This window comes from Salvelinus namaycush, chromosome 42, assembly GCF_016432855.1.
Source record: "Salvelinus namaycush isolate Seneca chromosome 42, SaNama_1.0, whole genome shotgun sequence".
NCBI classification, from domain to species: domain Eukaryota; kingdom Metazoa; phylum Chordata; class Actinopteri; order Salmoniformes; family Salmonidae; genus Salvelinus; species Salvelinus namaycush.
Genome location: NC_052348.1, coordinates 6471682 through 6494111, shown reverse-complemented (window position 1 = coordinate 6494111; position 22430 = coordinate 6471682). Strand labels below are relative to the sequence as shown.

Genomic DNA, 22430 nt, shown 5'->3' with positions numbered 1-22430 from the left:
CCGACCTCAACCCAATAGAGATGGTTTGGGATGAGTTGGACCGCAGAGTGAAGGAAAAGCAGCCAACAAGTGCTCAGCATATGTGGGAACTCCTTCAAGACTGTTGGAAAAGCTGTCATCAAGGCAAAGGGTGGCTACTTTCAATCTAAAATCTGTTTAACACTTTTTTGGTTACTACATGATTCCATATGTGTTATTTCATAGTTGACGTCTTCACTATTATTCTACAATGTAGAAAACAGTAAAAATAAAGAAAAACCCTTGAATGAGTGGTTACCAACTTTTATACAGTACCAACTTTTAAATGGTACTGTATATGGCTACTGACCTCCATTTCATTTAAATCAAGACGTGCGCGCACACTATTCATTGAAGATTTTTCTTGTTTTATTTCTCTTTTTTTCTTGTAAAAACCACAAATGAAAAAAAAAAAAAAAGAATTTCTGCAAAACATTTCAGAAAATATTTATATACGGTAATTGATTGCAATGCTACAGGCATGTTCCAGTCCCATTGAGCAACTGCAGTAGGGCAACCAACACAATTCACCAAGATAAAGGTTGCAGCCCAAATGGTATCCTATTCTCTATATAGTGCACTTCTTTTTCAAAAGTAGTGCACTATATTGGGAATAGGGTGACATTTGGGACACAACCCACGAGCCCTCTGGTTCAACACTAACAATAACATTATGGGGGATAGAGAGAGGGATGAACAAAACGTTACACCTCTAAAAAGACACAGAAAGGAAAGAGATGAATACGACAGGAGGAGGAAAATATTCTGTCAAATGAGGGAATTCAAAGACTATAACGTTAAGACCTGTAGTGGCTGGTAGTGAGAAAGGGAGTCAAGTAAAACTGAAGAGAGACTATGTATTTGTCCCAAATAGCACCCTATTCCCTATATAGTGTACTACTTTTGACTAGGGCTCCATTTGGGACGCAAACTAATGAGCGATACAGTACGGTTTTCATCCCAAAAAAACCTCACGGCTGTGAGCGTATCAAACGGAGAGGGGTGAGGATGGTGCGAAAAGAAGGAGGGACAGCGGGGTGGGGGGGGGTTCTAGGACAGGTTTGGCACCCGTTCGCATTTAATCATCCCGACGGCTCGGTTTCCCAAGGAGTCCATGGAAAGTTCAGCATAGAGTCTGGACCTAGTGGGATACCAGTCATGTCGGAGTCTTCTCCAGTCCCCTTCTCCAGTCCCCTTCTCCAGTCCCCTTCTCCAGTCCCCTTCTCCAGTCCCCTTCTCCAGTCCCCTTCTCCAGTCCCCTTCTCCAGTCCCCTTCCCTCTCAACCCCCTCTGAAATCTAAACCCTGATTCACTCTACGGCTTTGTGGGACCACATCTTACAAACACCCACATTCAATCCATAGGGTTCCCATTTTCAGCCATGTAGCGTGAACAACACTAACAAGTGTCTGTGCTATTCAGAATTCCTAACCCTCCTAATAAACACATGACGCTGCAACAGCACATTCTACCCTCTCCTTCCACCACCCCTCCATGTCTTCCTTCTATCACCCGTAGTGAGGAGTGCGAACGTCTTTACACCTTTTTCTTTTGCTCGCCCTCCTTTTTTCCTGGAGCGCTTGTTCTCCGTTTCGGGGGAGGGGTGTTTGCTGCTCCCCCTCTCTCCCCCCTGGCTGGTGTGGGGTCTCTGTGTGCCCCTTGCGTAGGGGTACGAACGAGGGGGGGGGGGGGCGTCGGTTTTACGATATCCTCTGGATGAGTTTCTCCTCCGTCATACAGAACAGGACGCAGTGAGAAAGGTCCGAGATGAAGCCCTCGCAGCCCTGCCGCGTCACACCTTTGCAGCCCCGCAGGTCCAGCAGCCCCAGGCCAGACGCCCTCTTCAGGTACGCCAGACAGCCGTCCGTCAGCTTGTTACAGCCTGAGGGAGGAGGGGGGAGGAGGGCTTAGACACAGGTAGAGGTGTACAACCTGTATGAAGGAAATGAGTGTGTGTACTTGCGAGGTTGATCTCAGGGATTGCAATATGTGTGTGTACCTCCAAGGTTAATCTCTATGCATTTCATGGGATGTGTGTGTATGCGTGCGCCTACCTGCGAGGTTGATCTCCGTGAGTGTGTTACGTGTGTGTGTGCCGGCGGCGGTGAGCAGGCAGATGGACTGGTCAGTGAGGTCTCTGCAGTGGGCCAGGTCCAGCCTCTCTAGCAGGGGCATGTGACGGAGAATCAGCCTCAGGGTGGAGTCACTTATGTCCAGGCCAGCTAGACGCAGCACCACACAGCCACGCAGCCGAGACCGACTGTCACAACCTGCAAGGATAGAGGGGTTAGATACGTACTGTAACACACACACACCATTCAATACAAATACTTGCCAACCCAACCACCTAAAACACTAGATGAATTTATCATAGGGGCAGCTAGATAATTCCCCAAAGAAACCACTACAGTCAAAAACACACACACTCCCACAAACCAGTGGCCTGCTGCAGTTATAACAGCCTGTAGGAAAAGGAGAGAGAGATGTAACTCCTTACACCCCTAACACCTCAGTTACTATTGACCTGGTGGTGTGACCAGGTCCCTGATCTGGGTGTCTTTGACCCCCTCTGCCCAGCGCAGGTCCAGGGTACGGAGGCACGGCAGGCTGGGGGTGGACAGGGCTGACATGGACGACCAGGAGCAACCTGCTATCATCAACTCCTTCAGACCTGAGAGAGGAGGGGGGGGGGGTTAATTCATCTTGCAATGTTGAGGTGTGTGTGTGTGTGTGTGTCGGACAGGCAGCAGGGTTGAGGTGTGTGTGTCGGACAGGCAGCAGGGTTGAGGTGTGTGTGTGTGTGTGTGTCGGACAGGCAGCAGGGTTGAGGTGTGTGTGTGTCGGACAGGCAGCAGGGTTGAGGTGTGTGTGTGTCGGACAGGCAGCAGGGTTGAGGTGTGTGTGTGTGTGTGTGTGTGTGTGTGTGTGTCGGACAGGCAGCAGGGTTGAGGTGTGTGTGTGTGTGTGTGTGTGTGTGTGTGTGTGTCGGACAGGCAGCAGGGTTGAGGTGTGTGTGTGTGTGTGTGTGTGTGTGTGTGTCGGACAGGCAGCAGGGTTGAGGTGTGTGTGTGTGTGTGTGTGTGTGTGTGTGTGTGTGTGTGTGTGTGTGTGTGTGTCGGACAGGCAGCAGGGTTGAGGTGTGTGTGTGTGTACCGGACAGGCAGCAGGGTTGAGGTGTGTGTGTGTGTGTGTGGGTGTGTCGGACAGGCAGCAGGGTTGAGGTGTGTGTGTGTCCTACCTGGCAGGCGGTGTATGAGCAGGGTGATCTGTTTCTTGGACACGGGGGTCCAGGAGAGGTCCAGGGAGGTGGGCTGACGTTTGATGATGCCCTGCAGGGCCTGGGAGGAGAGAGAGGGACAACGCGATACATCCACACCACTCCACAGACGCTTGTCACAACTCCTACAGAGAGGAGACAGAGGGAGGGAGAGGGCAGGAAAGGAGAGGGGGAAGCCAATAGAGGGGGGTAAAGAAATGAGGATCTGGACACAGTCTCGTTAGATAAAGGATGTCTCCTGTTTCTGGTTCAACAAAGCTTAAGTATTTTCCCATCCATAAAAATGACATCAGTCTCATCCTCTGGTGTAAAAAAACTGCTTTATGGAGAAGCCCTATAGAAAGTGTCCTTTCGTCCACAGATTACGGAGACAGTCATGCAACTTTATCGGATGAAAAATCCTAAAACTGCGTTGAAGCAGAAACAATAAATAAACTCCTTTATCTATAGAAACAATAAAATAGGGCTGGTAATTGCCAGGGAACTCAATGTGATATTATCGCGATACTTCGGTGCGATTCTATTTGCAACGTGATTCGATACTGTGATTTTAATGCGATTCAATGTTCCAAACATATTGCTCATCGTTTTGCTCAGAGAGCCATGAGAAAACGAGTTTTAAATCAGTCACGGAAATAAGTGCTGAAAACAAAATTTGCTCCATATTTGAAAAAGACGGAGAACAAGCTATAAAGGAAAAACGAGCACAAAAATAATATTGCGATATTGTTAATGCGATATATCGGCAAAAAATAATATCCCAATATGCAACTGTAAAGGTCCCCCCCCCCCCAAAATCACTAAAACAAGCCATGCTAATGGCTGTGAATGTTACTCTAATAACAGAGGGACGGGTGTGACTCACCATTTGTACCAGGCCTTACAGACAGTCATACAGCTAGCCAGCTCGGCTCTGCTCAGGTAACGGAACACCGCCACCCACACCTCCTTCTCCCCTCCTTTCTCGTTTCCTACATCCTTGAAGGAGGGAAGCGACAGGAGCGAGGAAGGAGAGTGGGAGGAGTGGGGAGGAGGGGTGGGGGAGGCCGAGGAGTCAGAGGAGGAAGGAGAGGCATTGTCCCTCTCTCTTTCCCTGTCTGCTGTGTCGCCGTGGGGATTGTTGATACGGTGACGAGGCGGCCGGCCCACTGGATTCTTGGCGGGCTGTGCCAGGCCGTTGCCGGCAGCGACCGTGCCGTTTTTGTGCCGCGTCTTCCCGAGGGTTTTATGCTGGACGTAACCTGGACCGCCGCCGTGGGTTCTGGGAGACATGGCGGCCTCCAGCTTGGGCACGATGGAGCCGGGGTGGCGTTTAGCCCTGGGGGGGCGTTGTAGGGTCACTGTCAGGTACGAGCCGTTTAGGAAGTCGTCGTTAAGGTCAGACACCAGGAGAACGGGAGGCTCTGGTTCGGAGTCTGACTGGTTCTCGTCGTCTTCCTCATCCTCGTCTTCATCGTCCACATCCTCATCCTCCCCCTCCAGGTCCCGAGCAGAGCTGTCTTCCTCGTCTTCATCGTCGTCTTCCTCGTCGTCCGTTCTCCTCCGCCTGCGGCGTTGCCGGTGGTGATGCTGCGGATCTTCCTCGCTGTCGTCATCTTCATCGTCGTCGTCATCATCATCATCGTCCTCTGACTCGTCCCTGCGTCTCTGCATCCTGGTGCCTCCCCGGAGGCGCACTCTCCCGCCTCTCTCCCTGCGCCCCCCCTCCCTGTCCCCTCGCCCCACCCCCAGCCCCCCTCTGCCACGCCTCATCTTCAGGGAGGAGTGAGGGGCCAGCCCGCTCCCACGACCTGCCCCTCTGTGGGAGGAGCCTCTCCAAATGCCTCGCCTCCCAGTCCCGTAGCCTCTTCGAGAGGCGGAGCCACTGCCGCGAGGGCGTGGTCCGGACATCTTCCTTCCCGCGCCGCCTCCTCCGCCCCTGGAGCCTTCATCATCATCATCATCCTCATCATCGTCGTCGTCGTCATCATCGCTGCCTGAGTCATCGTCGTCGTCTCGGCGACGATAGATCTTGGCGATGCGGCCGTCGAGATACGAAGAAGACTTGCGTTTCTGGAAAGAGAGAGGAGGGAGGAAAGGAGCGAGGGAGCGATGTATCCGTTAGGGTAGGGATGAAAAACAGTCTTTGGTTTAATTGAATACACTTTTATTGGCTGGCATACTTACCGCGTGTAACATTTTATTCTTGTCCCCTTTCACCTGAAATCAAAAAAGAAGAAGAAAAACATCAATGCAACAGAAATTCACTGTTCATTGAATACTGTAACATCTCTGTTGACATAATGCCTGCTGCACTGTGAACACAGACAAGCACATTCACGTCACAAGCCGCCGTTTCTCTCACTCAAACCTCCGCATGCTTTGGGCTGTCGTTCAGGCTACAAAGACTTTCTGCTCCACAAATACCGTCTCATATCGACTAGACCTGGGTTCAAATAGTTGAAAACCTTTAAATACTTTTGAGTTTGCCTGGAGTGCAAGATGTGCAGTTTTGGGACTATTCTATTGGAACATTAAGCTAGTGAAGCGCAAAACAAGAACAGATAAAGTATTTGAAATGACTTATAACTCAGGTCTGATATCAACCCTAAAGCAAAGGGTTCTGCATTCGCCCAGTATTTGTGGAGCCCAAAGCACCACGTCTCCCCCAGCCCCTCCCCTCGTCAGTCAGAGCAGCGGTAGGCGCGTGATGATGATGTAACGGGCGGGGGGGGGGGGGGAGGACGGTGGCGGCGGTAGGCCTCTCACCCTCTTCCTGCGCCCGCTTGCCCATCTCCCCGCCCGCTTGAGGCCGCGCTGCTGTGGTAGTAGCTGACCAGGGGAGGGAAGGGGCGCCTCTGAGGACCAGGAGGAGGAGGGGGGATTGGGAACAAGCCCTGGGTGTAGCAGTAACGCCCTGCCCCAGCCCTCATCCCCCAACCCAGGAGCAGAGCCTGGCTCCATGGAGACCCCTAGAGGCCCCTGGGAGGAGGAGAGGGCGGCGGGGGAGAGGGGGCTTGCGCCAGCGCCGAGGCCAACGGACGCCCCGCTGTCGTCATCATCATCGGTACCCGAAGACTGACACACAGCACAGGGAGAGAGTCACGGCCGTTAGCTAGCCGGGACACAGTGGTGTGTGTGTGTGTGTGTGTGTGTGTGTGTGTGTGTGTAGATAAAGGAGGAGGGTCTACCTCAGTGTCGGTGATTCCCAGAACACATTTGGGACACTCCCAGCAGCTGGGCAGATCTGTGTTCACCACACCCTCCCCTGTTACCTAGAGAGACAGAGAGAGCGAGAGAGGTGGAGGGAGAAAAGGATGGTTAGAGATATTTAGAGCATTTTGTTTGAGAACAAAAGGAAAGAGGTAGGAGGAAGAGTTTAACCTCCCTCTGTACTGATGTCACCAGACAAGTGACTTTGTGTGGTCGTGTGTTTGAATGCTGATTAGATTGCGAGAGCTCTGGTGAGTAAGATGTACTTACGGCAAATGAAGCTGAAACTTGAAGGTAGGGTATAGTTTGAGGAGTGTGTCGGGGGTTACCTTGAGGCAGGCGGGGTGGGCTATCTGGGCACAGTTGGAACACTCCATGAGGGTGAGGGCGAAGACTGGCCCCTCTCCTCCCTCCTGGTTCCCCTCTCCACAGAGCTCACACACCACTGACAGGGGCAGACCCGGCTGGAGGAGAGAGAAACAGAGGAGTTAATACACTGAGACTAGTATATTCTGTCAGAATGAATCAAACACACAGTATACTAGCTGGGAAAAAGAGATAAAGAGTAAGGACACAGGCATCAAAGCCAAGCAGTAAGTGACACACAGCTAGCAGAGGGAGACAGTGACAATGCTTCTACTGTACAAATGAGACAGCTCACACACACAAACACCCCCCCCTCTCTCACACAGAGACACACCCCCCCCCCCTCTTTCTCTCACCGCCAGACACTGTCGGAGCACGCAGGTCTGTTTGAGTTTCCCCGGCCCGCCGAACTTCTTCATGTCCCTGCAGAAGTTACAGTCCCCGCACTCCGTCCTGACGCACGCCTCGCAGCGCTTACACCGCACGCGCCGCCGCCGCAGCACGGACATGGAGGAGGCGGGCTTCTGGGGGCGCGGGGTCACCACCGTGGCAGACAGCTTGGGACGAGCCACCGGCGGAGGAGGGGGAGGAGGCTGGTACCACGACGGCTGGGGGTGAGAATGAATGGGATAAAGGTAAATTCAAAGTTTTGGGGGGGGGCGGGGGGGCGAAGGCAGGCAACAGTCCAGCACTAGGCTTAATCTCTGTCTGGAAAAGCATCCCTCTGTGGATTAAATGACCCTTTGATTTGGGAGTCAGATAAGTAGATGGATTTTAAGCGTTTGAGGTGTGGAGCAGTCTAAGAACCTGGCATGATTCGCTCTCGTCTTATGACAATGTACAGTACACGTGCGTTAACCCTTCACACTTGTGGGTAGAGGCCTATATGGACAGGGCTACATTGAAATGGTTCTTACAGAACCATTAAAAGCAAATTAATAAGAATGGTAGCAACTTATTGGTTATTATGGGAAAATGATTCAACCAAAGTTGAGGACAAGTTCACCTGACAAGATTGAATCCCAACATTAAACTTGATTTTATGTGCATTTTACATTTACTGTCATCTGGATACTTCCAGTAACATTATTTAAAACATTATTAAATTCAATGCACTTTTATGTGAAGAGTCTTCAACTATAAAAAGGTCATTTTTTAGCTCTCCTAGTCGTGCCTTTGAGGAACTAGAGCAAGTACACTTGTAGTTGATTTGTTTGGAACACAGCCCTGCATCCCCACCATCACACAATTACTGTTGTGGTTCACGCTGTCCAAAAACATCTCATTATAAACTGCAGGCTGGGTCAAGTGGGCATCATTTGAAAACTTGTTTCTATTGCCAACATGACTAGCTAAGTTGTAAAATACGATCTTAGTGTTTTGCTTTCACACGGCAATCCAGAGAAACAGATCGGAATTTCGGTGTGCGTAGAACAGAGTCAGGAGTGCATTCCTGTGCGTGATACGCCAAAAATGTTCTCCACAATAAACAAACATATACCCTGTTCTGCACTGAATGAGCCTGACACCATGCCATCTTGTAACTGTACGTCAAACAGTGATCATAAACGTTGACGCTGTATACGACACGAGTTTTATATGGAAATGTGAAGTGCACATTTGGACTCACAGGTGTTTGGCTTGTATGACGTCAGAGCGGTATTTATTATCATCCTCAACGTTTCATCTTTCAAAATACATAGAGTCCTCACTCAGACCCCCCAAAAATTAGGAGGGGTGGGGGTCAACTTCTTGTCGTGCGGTGCTCGAGTTTATAATGGCTGTCAGGAGCTGTGAAGCGGAGAACCTGAGCTCTGACGTCAGGTACAGCATGTTACCGTACAGCCGCTGGCGTCCCAATTAAGGCGCTTATCAGTGGCCAAACTGAACCCGTTTACGGGTTACTATGAGCATGTGACTGAATGTGGCGTGTGTCCTTCTCACCCTAGTGGGCCACTTGACGATGGGCTTTCCAGTGTAGGACAGTTTGGGGATGTCATTAGCATGCTCCTTCAGCAGGGCCTTAGAGAAGACAAGAAGGTTAATACATGAACAAAAAGACAGTTTATAATACATGCCATTCAGCAGACGCTTTTATCTAAAGTGACTTAGTCAGTCATGCGTGCATCCATTTTGATATTAGGATATTTAACTCTGTCAGACACACCCTGTACCCACTCAGCACTCACCCTGATGTCGTGCAGCAGCGCGGGAGCATTGTGTATGCCCGCCGGGACACAGTTCTTCTGTGAGGGCAGTGACTCCAGCTTCCCCAGCAGGTTCCACAGCCCCTCCAGCTCAAAGGGGGTCAGGTGAACCTTCACCCCGGGCTTAGAGCCCCGCGTCGGGGGAGCCTCCTCTTCATCCTCCTTCTGTGTGTGGCCGTTGACCGACTCACAGGTGGAGGGGTCTCTAGTAAGACCTGGAGGGAGGGAGGGACGGAGAGATTAAGAGGTGGAGCTGGAAAGATAAGACACTTCACAGAGAAATTCAAGGTTTTCTAGTCTAACACGTAATACGGAGAACGCACGCCTCAAGTTATAGATCTCGTGTTGTCATTCAAACGTAACCACCTAATATAGAGTAATGGTGGTTAGAGAAGTGCTGAGCTGCATGCTGTAAAGCTGGAATAGTAGAGGTAGAGTGTAGAGAGAGATGGAGGGGGTGAGAGAGCAGGGGGGGGGTGAGAGAACGGAGAGACAGAGGGGGTAGTGAGAGGAGGTAGCGTTGGCACTGACCGATGCCCAGGGAGTGTTTCTGGAAGTCAGGCGTGAGGTAGGAGGTGTTGGTCAGACTGAAGAGGTATCTCTCCAACACGTACCAACACATCTCATAGTAGAACGGGTAACGGAACTTAGCTGGTACCTGCACAGACACCAAGTTCAACTTATTAGTAACTTCCACGACATATAGGAACTTCTCTTCTACGAGTGCTCAGGAATAAAAACATTCAGTACATTTAGGAGAGAGATTAAATGGAAGAGAGAGAGAGTGTGTGTGTCTGACCCACCCGTGTTCTGTCCTCAATGCTGTAGATGTTGAGTTGCATGGGGATGTTGAAGCTGTGGAGAAAGTTTCCCCCAAACACCAGGGTGTCCACTGGAGTGTAGACCGCATGGATCCAACCTGACAGGACACAAACAAAGATAAACATTAGAAACAGGAACACACAACACTAGGTTGAAGTTCAAACGGTTAAATATCTGTATGTGCCAAAGCACAAGTACAATTCAAAGTGTATTTATTATGGATCCCCATTAGCTGCTGCCAAGGCAGCAGCTACTCTTCCTGAGGTTCAGCAAAAATTAGGCAGTTACACATTTTTTTTTTTTTTTTTAACATTACAATACATATACACCAGATTTCACTACATATTAAGTGGGTACCTGAAGGGATCATGAAGGTATAGCCCTGCTTCAGCTCTATCCTCTGACAGTCCTGGGCCTTGTCTCCCAGGAAGATGTCTCCCTGTTTCCCTGACAACACCCAGTCCTCATACAGCTCCAGGTTCTGAGGCGTGGGCGGGATCAGCCAGAACACCTGACAGGAAGCAAGGGGTCAGAAGTGAGAGGAAACAAGAGTCGCTCTTACTCGAGTCCCAAGTCATAGGGGTCCGAGTCTTAAGTCGAGACTCGAGTCCAAGTCGTGCAGTGTGAGATTAAGTCGTTCGCTCTTACCTTGCCTCCCCGCAGTATGTGGTACCAGACCGAGGAACCTCCGAAGTCAATGTGGAAGTCCGTGTAGCAGCCCTGCACACTCATTAGACAGTACCTGGAACACATGTTGGAGGAGGGAAAAGGGGGAAGGAGAATGCAGTTGATGAGGGAGAGGGTCTCACTTCTGCACTTTGGGGTACTGCATGTCTGTGATGGGAGTTGGTGGAGCCTGCAGACCCTGGTCAATAGTTGTGCACTACATAGGGAATAGGGTGCCATTTGAGCCTTACTTCTGCACTTTGGGGTACTGCATGTCTGTGATGGAGTTGGTGGAGTCTCTCTGTCTCTCCTTCAGGTGCCGAGGCCACATGTTGTCCACCCAGTCTATGATGTCCACCTGATAGGATACACGGGAGGAGGTAAGAACAGACAGGAGGGTGTGTGTGTGTGCCGATATGTGTTTGTGTGTCTGCGTGCTAATATGCCTGTGTGTGTGTGTGTGTGTGTCTCATACTGGCAAACGCGGCCCTCCGGATCAGGTTTGTGAGCTTGGTGTGTGTGAGAGTGTCCGTGCGTTCCTATGTGTGTGTGTGTGTGTGTGTATATATCAGACTGACCGATGTAGGCCTCTGGACCAGGTTCTCCAGTTTGGTGTGGCTAAACTCCAGGCTGATGACGTTGTAGAGTTTGTCCCTCTGGGAGGGGGGCGTCTCGTAGTAACGTCGCCACTGGGCCATAGACATCTCTATACCCTTCTGAGTGCTCACATCCATCACGTCAATCATACGCCTGCTGCCTGGGAGAGCCAAGGAGGGAGAGGGAGAGGATGGGGGAACAGACAGATGGGTGACAGAGGAACAAAGGAGAGAAAGAGGAGACAGACAAAAAGGTGAGGAGGAGGAAAAGGTAAGAGATTATTTAGTATTTTATTGAGATCCCCATTAACTGTTGCTGAAGCAGCAGCAACTCTTCCTGAACATGAAATAATACAGAACATCAATAGACAAGAACAGCTCAAGGACTGAACGACACCAATTTAAAACGAGAATAGAACAAAAAGGTCCTACTGACAGGTACCCACACATCCGTACATGTACAGTGCATTCTAAAAGTATTCAGACACGTTGCCCTTTTCCACTTTTTGTAACATTACAGCCTTATTCACAAATGGATAAAATCTACACACAATACCCCATAACGGCAAAGCAAAAACAGCTGTAGATTTTTTTTGCTAATTTATTAAAAATAAAAACAGAAATACCTTATTTACATAAGAATTCAGACCCTTTGCTAAGATATTTGAAATTCAGCTCTGGTGCATCCTGTTTCCATTGATCATCCTTGAGCTGTTTCTACAACTTGATTGGAGTCCACCTGTGGTAAATTCATTGATTGGACATGATTTGGAAAGGCACACACCTGTCTATTTAAAGGTAGCACAGTCGACAGTGCATGTCAGAGCATAAACCAAGCCATGAGGTCGAAGGAATTGTCTGTAGAGCTCCGATTGCGTCGAGGCACAGATCTGGAGAAGGGTACCAAAACATTCCTGCAGCATTGTAGGTCCTCAATAACACAGTGGCCTCCATCATTCTTAAATGGAAGAATTAAGGAACCACCAAGACTCTTCCTAGAGCTGGCCGCCCGGCCAAACTGAGCAATCGGGGGAAAAGGGCCTTGGTCAGGGAGGTGACCAAGAACCAAAATGGTCACCAACAGAGCTTGAGTTCCTCTGTGGAGATGGGAAAATCTTCCAGAAGGACAACCATCTCTGCAGCACTCCACCAATCAGACCTTTATGGCTAGACGGACGCCACTCCTCAGTAAAAGGCTAATGACAGCCTGCTTGGAGTTTGCCAAAAAGCACCTAAAGGACTCTCAGACCATGGGAAACAAGATTCTCTGCTCTGATGAAACCAAGATTGAACTCTTTGGCCTGAATGCCAAGTGTCATGTCTGGAAGAAACCTGGCACCATCCCTACGGTGAAGAATGGTGGTGGCAGCATCATGCTGTGGGGATGTTTTTCAACGGCAGGGACTAGGAGACTAGTCAGGATCGAGGGAAAGATGAATGGAGAAAAGTACAGAGAACCTTGATGAAAACCTGCTCCAGAGCACTCAGGTCCTCAGACTGGAGTGAAGGTTCACCTTCCAACAGGACAACGACCTTAAGTACACAGCCAAGACACCGGAGTGGCTTCGGGACAAGTCTCTGCATATCCTAGAGTGGCCCAGCCACAGCCCGGGTTGGAACCCGATCGAACATCTCAGGAGAGACCTGAAAATAGCTGTGCAGCGATGCTCCCCATCTAACCTGACAGAGCTTGAGAGGATCTGCAGAGAACAATGGGAGAAACTCAAATACAGGTGTGCCAAGCTTGTAGCGTGTCATACCCATATATATTTTTAGGCAAAAATGCATAAAAACCTGTTTTTGCTTTTTCATTATGGGGTATTTAATCAATTTTAGAATACGGCTGTAACGTGATAAAAAGTGGGAAAAGTGAAGGAGTCTGAATACTGGCTATCAGTTAATTAGGTCAGATGGGGAGAGGCCTTGTTCTATGAGGTGTTGTTTTGAAGCACAGTTTTTTGCAGTTTGCTTGAGTCATTTGAGATGGGTGTTCCGTGAAATAATGGCTCTATAGAATACTGTGCGTTGCCTTGAATTGCTTCTCGATTATGGGGACTGAAGAGACCCCTGGTGGCATGTCTGGTGGGTAAGTACGCCTGTCAGAGCTATATGTAAAATGATTATACAGACAAATTTGGAAATTAACACTATTTCTCACAAGAATTGATGCAGTCAATCTCTCCTGTACTTTGAGCAGAGAGAGACGGTTGACACGAGCCCCCTGTGTACATTGAAGGGCAAGACATGCTGCTCTGCTCTGGGCCAGCTGCAGATTTTCTAAGTCCTTCTTTGCAGCACTTGACCATATCACTATTAGATCAAACTAGAGCCTGCAGGCTTGTTTGGTCGACTGTGGTGTTAAAAATGGAAGGGAGGGAAATAAAGGAGATGTAAATGAGGGAGTGTTAAAAAAGCCAAAAGAAATGGAGGAAGAGTTAGCATTAAAATAGAGTGTGGGTGAAGGAGAGAAATTGGGAAAAAAAGGGAAGAGGCGTGTTTGGATAGAAACACTGGAGGAGGGTGGAATCTTACCAACAAATATCTTGACGTCGTTCACACTGAAGTCTGGATCTGGCATCCTTTAGAGAACACAACAAACCGGGGTTACATATTACTCATTACATATTACTCATTACAAACTTTAATGCAATTTCAGCCATTCTAATTGCCCCAGAGAGAATAAAGCGAGTGCGTTTCCAACAGAGTTTGGAGGGGGAAAAGGAGGACGTACTTGATGCCCAGTCCGTCTGGCTTCTCAAAGATGATCGGGTCCCTCAACCCACCTCTTTGGATGTACTCAAACGTGAGGTCTGGAAAAACCACACACACACACACGATAATCCATAAACTAAACAGGAATCCTATAAGCTACTCAAGTTTGTAACCCTATAGCATACTACTACTGGCAAAAGAAGTGCATTATATAGGGAATAGGGTGCAATTTCAGACGCAGCCAATGTCTCCAATATTTAGCCAAATCCAAACCCTCCACTGTAGAAGGACATATAGATTTAGGATTACGATGACCCCCCCAACACTGACCTTTCCCCTCCATGCGTTTCACCCTGTCTGAGGTGAACCTTTCGCTCCTCAACTTCTCCTCCAGGTCAAAGGTCCTCTTCCCCTCGATCTCGTCGTCCGAGATACCATCGTCATGGTAGCGCCGCCTCGTGCCCGACCGCTGGAGTGAGGAGGGGGAAGAGAAAATAGAGGAGGAAGAGGTAAGAGGGGGAGCAAAATAGAATAGGAAAGAGGAATGTGAGGAAGAGGGAATAAAGAGCAGAGATTTACCTCAATGTGTTCAGCAGCTGTATACCCTTTAAATCCCATCGAGCACTATTTTAGGGTATTTACGGTACTTTTTAATAGTTAGGCTTAATACTTCTAGGTTCTTTAAGGTATTTCTGTCAAATGTAACGCTACTTAAAGACAGCAGCGTTTGGCTGTGTTAACAATGCTCCCACACAGTTACCTGCTGCTCCCTCCTACAAAAAGAAACCTGCTCTCGTGCCAAGAGATTGAAGTGTCAAAACCGCAACACACACTGGGGCAAGGAAGAATGAACATACCCACACAAACCCATATCAACACAGAACACACATAGTACATTGATGTTCAGGCTAGGGTATCAATTCTCCAATGTAGCCTATCATTAATTTCCCCTCACACAGACTCTCCCTTCTCTCAGGAATCGGGGGATAAAGAGAGGGAGAGAAAGAACAGGGGGAAGGGGGGCGGGTACTTGGAACCTTTCTGTACCCAGTGCTTCAAGGGCACAACAGATAGAAGGATAATTCCTTCCCCCCCTCCCCTAAACCTGACTCAAGGACCATGCCCCTTCCCCCTGCTCCTCCGCTCAAAAATGTCCCCCACCCCCACTTCTTTTTCACCACCTCTATCTGTCAGCTGAAAAGCTTGATGCTTCATTGACGGTAGTGCTCCTCCATCTTTACACTCCTGGACAACAATTGCCAGGCTAACTGGTTGTTGTTCCAATCTAACCATCTAGAAAATGTAAAGGCCAATGAAATTTCCACCTAGGTTTATAAGATATTAGGTAGAAGTCCATAGATTTTAAGTTCGTAAAGCAGCCGGCAACGCAAGTTCAAGAGGACACATAAAATTTGGATAAATATGAGCAAAAAAATCATCTAGTTATCCAATGTCCACCCCCACTCATCATCCTCAAGAACACATGCTAGGTTATAGTAAACCCCCTTTTAGTGTCCATCCATTCTCACTGCCTTGCATTGGGTTGACAGCTTCAATGATTAAAAAAGCATGGTGAGTTCAAAGGGGACTTTTCATAAAACCTAGGTAGGTAATAAAATAAAAGCAATCTGGCTGACATGTAGCCCCCCATAAAATGATTGTTTGGGCTGAATCCACATCATTTCCCCCCCCCCAAATTCAATTTTCTCCGTTTTGTTTTTCCATGTTTCTGTTAAAAGTTTATTTTTTGTATTTTTAAGAAATACAACATTTAATGTTCTAAGTGCACAACAATGGATACACCACATCAGGAGACTACTTTTGCAGTCTTGGAAAAATCAAAGACATTTTCAATTATGGGTGTAGTTACCCTTTAAAGCAAGTGCCCTTTGGTTAACATGTTTCTGTGGCGCTCATGTGATTGCAGAGTCTGCAAAAACAAATGGCCATTGGATTGACGCAAATAATCACAATATCATTCTGCCAGAAAGGCAGAGGCTACTTTTTAGTTAACATTTAACTGAGAAGATTTTTCAGAAAGCCTTTCCATCTACCAGCAGATGGTTATCATTAGCAGCATTGCTAACAGCTACACAAAGTGGACCAGGGAGTGGGCCAGGGTTGCCATAGCAATGCACCAGCTGACCCAGGGGGGGGGTCCAGCAGCCCAGAGCTCAGTGACAACAATAAGAGATGTCGGAGAACGCAATCTCTCCGCCCGTCTCACACACACACATCTAAAACATCCTCAGCCGGCCCTGAACACACACACACACACACACACACCTAAACATCTTCAGCCTGAACATGAAACACACACAACTCCTTGCAAACACCGCACAATGTGAAACGACCTCGCTGTATTGTCCACCGGTCAGCCACAAGCCAATGCCACTCCACAGCAGGACATTAAGCAGCACTAGTATCCACCGCTGTAGCAGCCAAATCAGTGACACCAGATGCAGCACGAGGCACCTGCACTACCTCCAATAGCTCACTGCCCATCTGCCAGCCGCCGCAATCCTCCTTGGCTCCGGGCAGCCCAACCCTTCAAAAAGACAACCCTGGCCCAGTAAATTCAAAGTCCATTATCCATCTTTAAGCCAGGTTTGACGAGAGAGCTTTGTTCCATTCAGGCGGTTTGGTAGAGGAGACGAACACAACGGCATTGCAGTGAATTGCAGCGAGCGGTGTAATGCAGTGCGCCAGTCCGTCTGTGCTCCCCTGGGCCGGTGCCCAGTACAGCGGACAGTGGCTGCGTGTACCCAAATGGCTCCCTAGATAGTGCACTACGTAGGGAATAGGCTGCCATTGGAGACACAGACAGTGACACAGCATACCGTCTGTCAGCGACGCACTACGCTGCCACAGCACCCGGCGAAACCAACCACCTTTAACGGAGACATCACACAGACCAGCTGCTGGTCACACACACACACACACACACCGCAGTGTCCAGCTCCACCTAGTATTCCCAAGGCGGGAATTCGGCTTGCATGACGACAAACTCTAGAGAGAAACAGTCTGGAGGGGTGCGGGAGGGATCCGTCTGGGAGATGCCTTGGCTGGGGAACGACAAACAGCCAGGGCCCCTGTCTAGATCCTGGGTCTCCAGGCCGCCCACTCACTCAGCTACTGAAGAAACAATGGACGACCCTGAGCTACACAATCACACCATGACGCCTGAGCAACCACAGTGGGTAAGGGCCGACGCAGTATCTAACCGCATTGTCCATGTTTATTATCAAAGATCATCGCCAAGAGACGGTGGATCTCAGAGCCAGTACAAGCAAGGTTACAGATGCTCTCTCTCCCCCTCACTGCAGCAATCCAGTATCCTCTTTTTCCTCTCAATTGTATTATATTTCTCTCCTTTTCTCTTGCCCTTTCCCTCTCTTGCAGTGCGCCTTGGGGAATCCTGTGGGATGGAGAGACTCGACACACCTCGCACCTTCAGTGTCACCATTACATCCCTCTTCCTCTCTTTATCTTTCTTCCTCTTCTTTTCCCACATCCCTTCATCCCCGGCGTAGTGCAGCAGCATCTGTTCACAATCCTCCGCTCCCCCTCGCCTCTCTTTTTAGAGTGAAAAAAAAGGCCTGCGGTCTATCCAGCTCTGTCATCCTTTCGCCTCTGCAGTGCCCCCCCCCCCCCATATCATCATCATCTCCATCCGCATTTCTGCTCACATGGCCAGTCAGGCAGCCAGCCTCTCCAGTAACTTCTCCTCTCGCTTCACACAGAGCAGACAGCGTGCTCTCACCACAGTGTCCTCTCCACTCATCCTCCCCTCCTGTTTCATCACTTACACCAGGGGTGTCAAACTCATTCCACGGAGGGCCTAGTGTCTGCAGGTTTTTGGTTTTTCCTTTCAATAAAGCCCTAGACAACCAGGTGTGGGGAGTTCCTAACTAATTAGTGATGTTAATTCATCAATCAAGTACAAGGGAGGAGCGAAAACCCGCAGACACTCGGCCCCCCGTGGAATGAGTTTGACACCTGTGACTTACACTGTTGTACTGCATGCAATATGCCTTCTGGAGATGTATGGCTCAAAGTACAGGCAAAGAAAAAGAGCTCCCTCCCTCTCCCTAACAGACCAGAGACTAAGAGATGTAGAACTGACCACTACTGCCTAAATCTCATCCTATTCATAATTGATAAAACTTTATCTCTGCATCAGAGGAGTGATGCTGCCTGGCTCCTGCTCTGAGCGATACATGTTCTGCTTATACTCCCACAAACGTGACTATCGTCTGAAACTCAACTTTAACAATCACAACACACACCATTGTATATTATAAACATAATGTCCACGGTCCATTGTCTAGTAAAAGCCTTTGTGTCACCTCACCTATAACTATCCAGATTCTGCACAGTCAGGTAGGCTGAGACCCTAGTCACCCTACTAAACCCTGCAGTACACATTCAAATTTGCTCAACAGGCGTGAAGCCAAGGATAGGAAGCCAAGGTATCTGGCTTCTGATACCCAGAACAAACCAGAAATGCAATTACAATCAAATACAAAAAAATAAATAAAAGACTACTCACCTCAAACATATCAATCAATAATCTTATCTGACATGTTGGACCCTCAATCAAAAATGCACCATGTAACAAAAATGTGCAATATTCCTTTTCAAGGATTTAGCTAGATCTGACACTAATCCCAGCCATTGACCAACACAACCATGTTCACTGCTCCAGACATAGTTGATCTGGTCCTCTTTAACCAAATGTCTTCTGCTCGGGTTTGCTTTTACAAAATTTTGGCGCGACTGACATGATGCACACTCCTGGCAGGGTTTAACCCCCCAAACAATGAACCTGGCTCGTCTTAAAATGACACCCGCTTCCCTTTATAATGCACCACTTTTGACCAAAGAGCCTGTTTTCCGTGCCCTCTCAAATTACAGTCAAGAGTGCCAATCTGGACTACATGACACCATCAAGCAAGACAAGTCAGAGACAAACTTCTGAGCTTTTTGGTATTGGAAACAAATTAAATTGTTACTTAGGGAGAAAAAAAACACTACAGTTATTCCCATAACCTAAATGATGAGGTATTGGAATTGAAACGTAGACTAGTAACGTTATAACTCACTTCCTCTCTGTCTTTATAATCCCAACATCTCAATCCACATGCATAGTTTAAAAACACACAACAAATAATTAAATATCCATACTACGCACCTTTCAATATAGTTAGTAACTATCGGTAGTCCATGCCATTTCAGATCGTTCATCACCAACGTCTAAAGTAACGTTAGCTAAGAACTCTTACTACAGACAGAACAGGGAGACATTGAAATAACGCTGGGCCAACTTGTTACTTACCAGTCGCTTGCTGAATCGTGGTCGACGCTTATCTTCCATGTTTAATGACTTTCACTTGAGACAGTGGACTGCTTTGGTAGGCGGTTCGCCGATACACGTGGGTACCTGACTGCGCTGTCAAGCTGCTGAACACTACAACTAGCTCGTGATTGGAAATGTAGTTTTACTTTATTTGACAGAGCTAAACTAACTTATTAAACATTACACTACTAGAAATTAGCTATGTCTACTGTCACTTGCGGGTTAAAATAGCCTTTCAAATCGGACAAACTAAATCTAAAATACAGTCAGCAACGTAGCCAAGTTAATACATTTTGATTTGATTAAAAAACACCGTACGAATAAAGAGCGTTTACACATTGTAACGTAGTTTTTTTTTTTTTTTTTTACAGCTAACGGTAGATAATTACCACTAGGACATAGCTAGTGAAATAGTAAAGAGGCTAGCTATCCCCCACTAAAGGGAAGCATGGTTGTCGATCACTAAAACAAAACCCTACCGAGAGAATGGGATTAACTAGCAAATTTTTGTTTGTGTTTATAGCGCCAATATTGCATTTGGGATTATAGTGTGGTACATTATCTAGCGTTTAGCGTGTTATAGCTAAAGTTAGCTATGGAGTGTAGCTTACTATTGATACAATTTAGACACTTGTCTGGCTAGTTTTAGGGGGGTGAGGGGGGGGGGGGGGTTACCAGTCCTGGGTTATTTGCGGCAAGTAACGTTAGTTCACACACATTTTCTTATGCTGAACAACAAACTGTTAGCTAAACTGAAACGAACGTCCGAGTTTAAAATGCAACCGCAGACAGCGAACAATCTATTATTTCCAAGGGAACTTTCCGTTTTGTCTTTTGGAAAACTCCACCCAAAGAGTTTAGGAAATCATTAAAATCGGGTAATATTAAATGACAATTAAGTTCTGTTAAAATCGACAGAGAACGCTGGTTTAAAATCGCAGTTTTATATGTATAATATCCGATAAAGTCGGCAGTCGGCCATCCGCCGCCATTTTCATCTCGTCACAAAACGCCACTAGTTTCTCAAGACCCGCCTACAACAATGAAATCGTCCAACGACAGCAAAGCCGGCGAGGCGCTAAATGGTCGGTAATTATGTCACTCAGAAATACATTGTCGATAGGGACTGGACAAACATACAACAAAAAGTGCAAACGACACGTGAATGACCAATTACATTGCAAGTTATTGGACGACTCGAACTCCAATTGGCGACCATTTTTGCTACCATCTTCAGAGGAGAATAATAATTGGTCAACATACAAAAGGGGTCAATAAAGCAGCCAATGAACTATCACGCAATTCAGACATCGTGTTACCCAACTCAACCTTACAAAAATTGCCAGACCAGCCATACAACTTATGAACCCATAAAAATCAAATGTATTTCTGTTACACACCACCATGATTGAGTAGAACTGTTCAAGGACGGTCGACCGGGCCAGTTTGCGTAGTCTGCTTCCTGGCTTCTGCTGTGTCTTGACTCCCGGAGCTTTGCATTGCTGAGACACGTTTTCTGGGTAGCTACTTCTGTCTTGGGTTGCTACAGCAAAGCCGCCCATTCATGGCAGTTGTAATCCGGAAGCGGCTGTCTATTGGTCCCACAGTTGGGTGGATGGCAGCAATTGGAGGCTTTGGCCTGCCAATTAAACAATATACAGACGGCGAGAGATGTCAAAGGCAAGCCGTTTCGTTTTATTTTCTATTTTTCAAAGCAGTTTAAAATAATTGAATAATGAAAACTTACAAATAAAAACACTTGGCAAAGGGCGAATCTTTTTTTATTTTATTCTTTGTCAACAGACGGGAAAGGCTACTAAAACTGAAATCTGACCTTACATTTTGATCAGATAACATTTTCCATATAAATGCCTACAAAATCACTACAAACGTATGCGACTGAAGACACAAACACATATATTGGCTATTCACTTGATACTGCTTGCTTGCTCACATCACAACAAAAATACTATCTTATCTATTATTAGATAGGATAGAGCAATGACTTACATAAATAAACCCTGGACTGTTGATGCTATGTATTGGCCAATGAAATGCTTTGAAACCACCGGTCGGCCATATTGGCATTCCCTTGAAGGTGCAGTCCTCCATAGGTATTAATGGAATTCTACAGTATTTCAAGGACAAAATTACATGTATTTAAGTATTTTTGTTGTTGTAGTGGTGACAGTAACATTAGTACTCTCCCCATTTAATTTTTTTTTTTAGCTCACATAATATAATTTAAAAGTATGCATTAAAGTGTATTTCTTTTTTTTTTTAAGTGTCAAAAACGAATGTAGACATTAACAAATCCATTTCTATAGCTTCCAAAATATTTTTTACTCTTGAGGATTACCAAGATGGCTGCACGGTGGCTTCAATACAGCGCCCCCTGACAGTCATCCAGGGTTTATACACATAATTTCTAGAGAGAGTGCATGTGACAGTTTGACACAGGCATGCCCCCTGGTGGTACATGCATCGACACACATGTAGGATAAAAAATGAAACGCGTGGGTGAAATATTATGCAATAACTTCAACACACAATAATACAATAACAACATAAAAGCGGGCCATTTTGGGGTCATTTTGATTACTAGCTGTCAGTAGGGCAGTGAGAAATGGTATAGTTTTTTAATCATCGTTTTATCATCATATTATTTTGTTTACCAATATCTTTAGGTTACTTGACATGATTACACAGTGTTAACGTTCACCTGTCTTTCGCCTAGATTATTAAGGAAGCACACTACCAAAGCTAATTGACACAAATCCTTGAAGTGGGAAAAGGAGCTGTGGGGGGAAGCATGCCTGAAAAGAAAAACGAGAGAGAGAGGGAAAAGAGGGGGACAGAGAGTGTGTGTGTGAAAGAGAGAGAGAGAAGACGAAAGAAAATGTAGGGTGGAAGGACTTTAGCCGGACTGAGGTGAATCTCCTCTGAGTAGCGCTGTATGTATCTCTTGACAGACAGTGTCCACTGTTGATCCATCCACCCAGGTTCAACTGGGGGTAATCTGGGACACTCCTCTTCAACTTCACCTGAGGCCATAGTCACAAGTGATTATCACATTGAGGCCAATAATACAGCCTAAGTCTACATCCCAAATGGCACCCTATTCCCTATGTACTACAAAGGGAATAGGATGCCATGTGGGACAAAGACTAAGAATAACCTGGATCTAACGTTATCTAATCTGGTCCCGTATTCAT

General features: G+C 47.3%; 1 protein-coding gene across 3 annotated transcripts; it reads right to left on the bottom strand.

Moving 5' to 3' along the window:
* Window positions 1–419: 419 nt before the first annotated feature.
* Window positions 420–20748, bottom strand: kdm2aa (lysine (K)-specific demethylase 2Aa). 3 transcript variants are annotated; one of them, XM_038981661.1, is made up of 21 exons: window positions 20616–20748; window positions 14187–14325; window positions 13876–13954; window positions 13677–13723; window positions 11127–11305; window positions 10800–10906; window positions 10531–10624; window positions 10240–10393; window positions 9864–9979; window positions 9592–9718; window positions 9043–9275; window positions 8798–8875; window positions 7210–7461; window positions 6817–6951; window positions 6466–6549; window positions 5462–5494; window positions 4161–5347; window positions 3257–3420; window positions 2543–2689; window positions 2073–2288; window positions 420–1900 (listed from the first exon to the last, which is right to left on the bottom strand). In XM_038981661.1, the coding sequence occupies exons 1-21, from the start codon at window positions 20619–20621 to the stop codon at window positions 1719–1721; spliced, it is 3759 nt and encodes a 1252-aa protein (XP_038837589.1). In that variant the 5' UTR covers window positions 20622–20748; the 3' UTR covers window positions 420–1718. The 3 variants fall into 3 exon arrangements, with proteins under 3 accessions (XP_038837589.1, XP_038837588.1, XP_038837591.1); XM_038981660.1 differs by lacking the exon at window positions 20616–20748 and adding an exon at window positions 19195–20427; XM_038981663.1 differs by lacking the exons at window positions 10800–10906; window positions 11127–11305; window positions 13677–13723; ... (1 more) ...; window positions 14187–14325; window positions 20616–20748 and adding an exon at window positions 10692–10717.
* Window positions 20749–22430: the final 1682 nt, after the last annotated feature.

Coding starts and splice junctions, on each gene's coding strand:
- kdm2aa (XM_038981660.1), bottom strand. CDS start 19,233: ATGGAAGATAAGCGTCGACCACGATTCAGCAAGCGACTG. Junction 9,276..9,591: donor GAAACACTCCCTGGGCATCG/GTCAGTGCCAAC, acceptor CCCTCCCTCCAG/GTCTTACTAGAGACCCCTCC. Junction 1,901..2,072: donor CACGGAGATCAACCTCGCAG/GTAGGCGCACGC, acceptor CTCCTCCCTCAG/GCTGTAACAAGCTGACGGAC.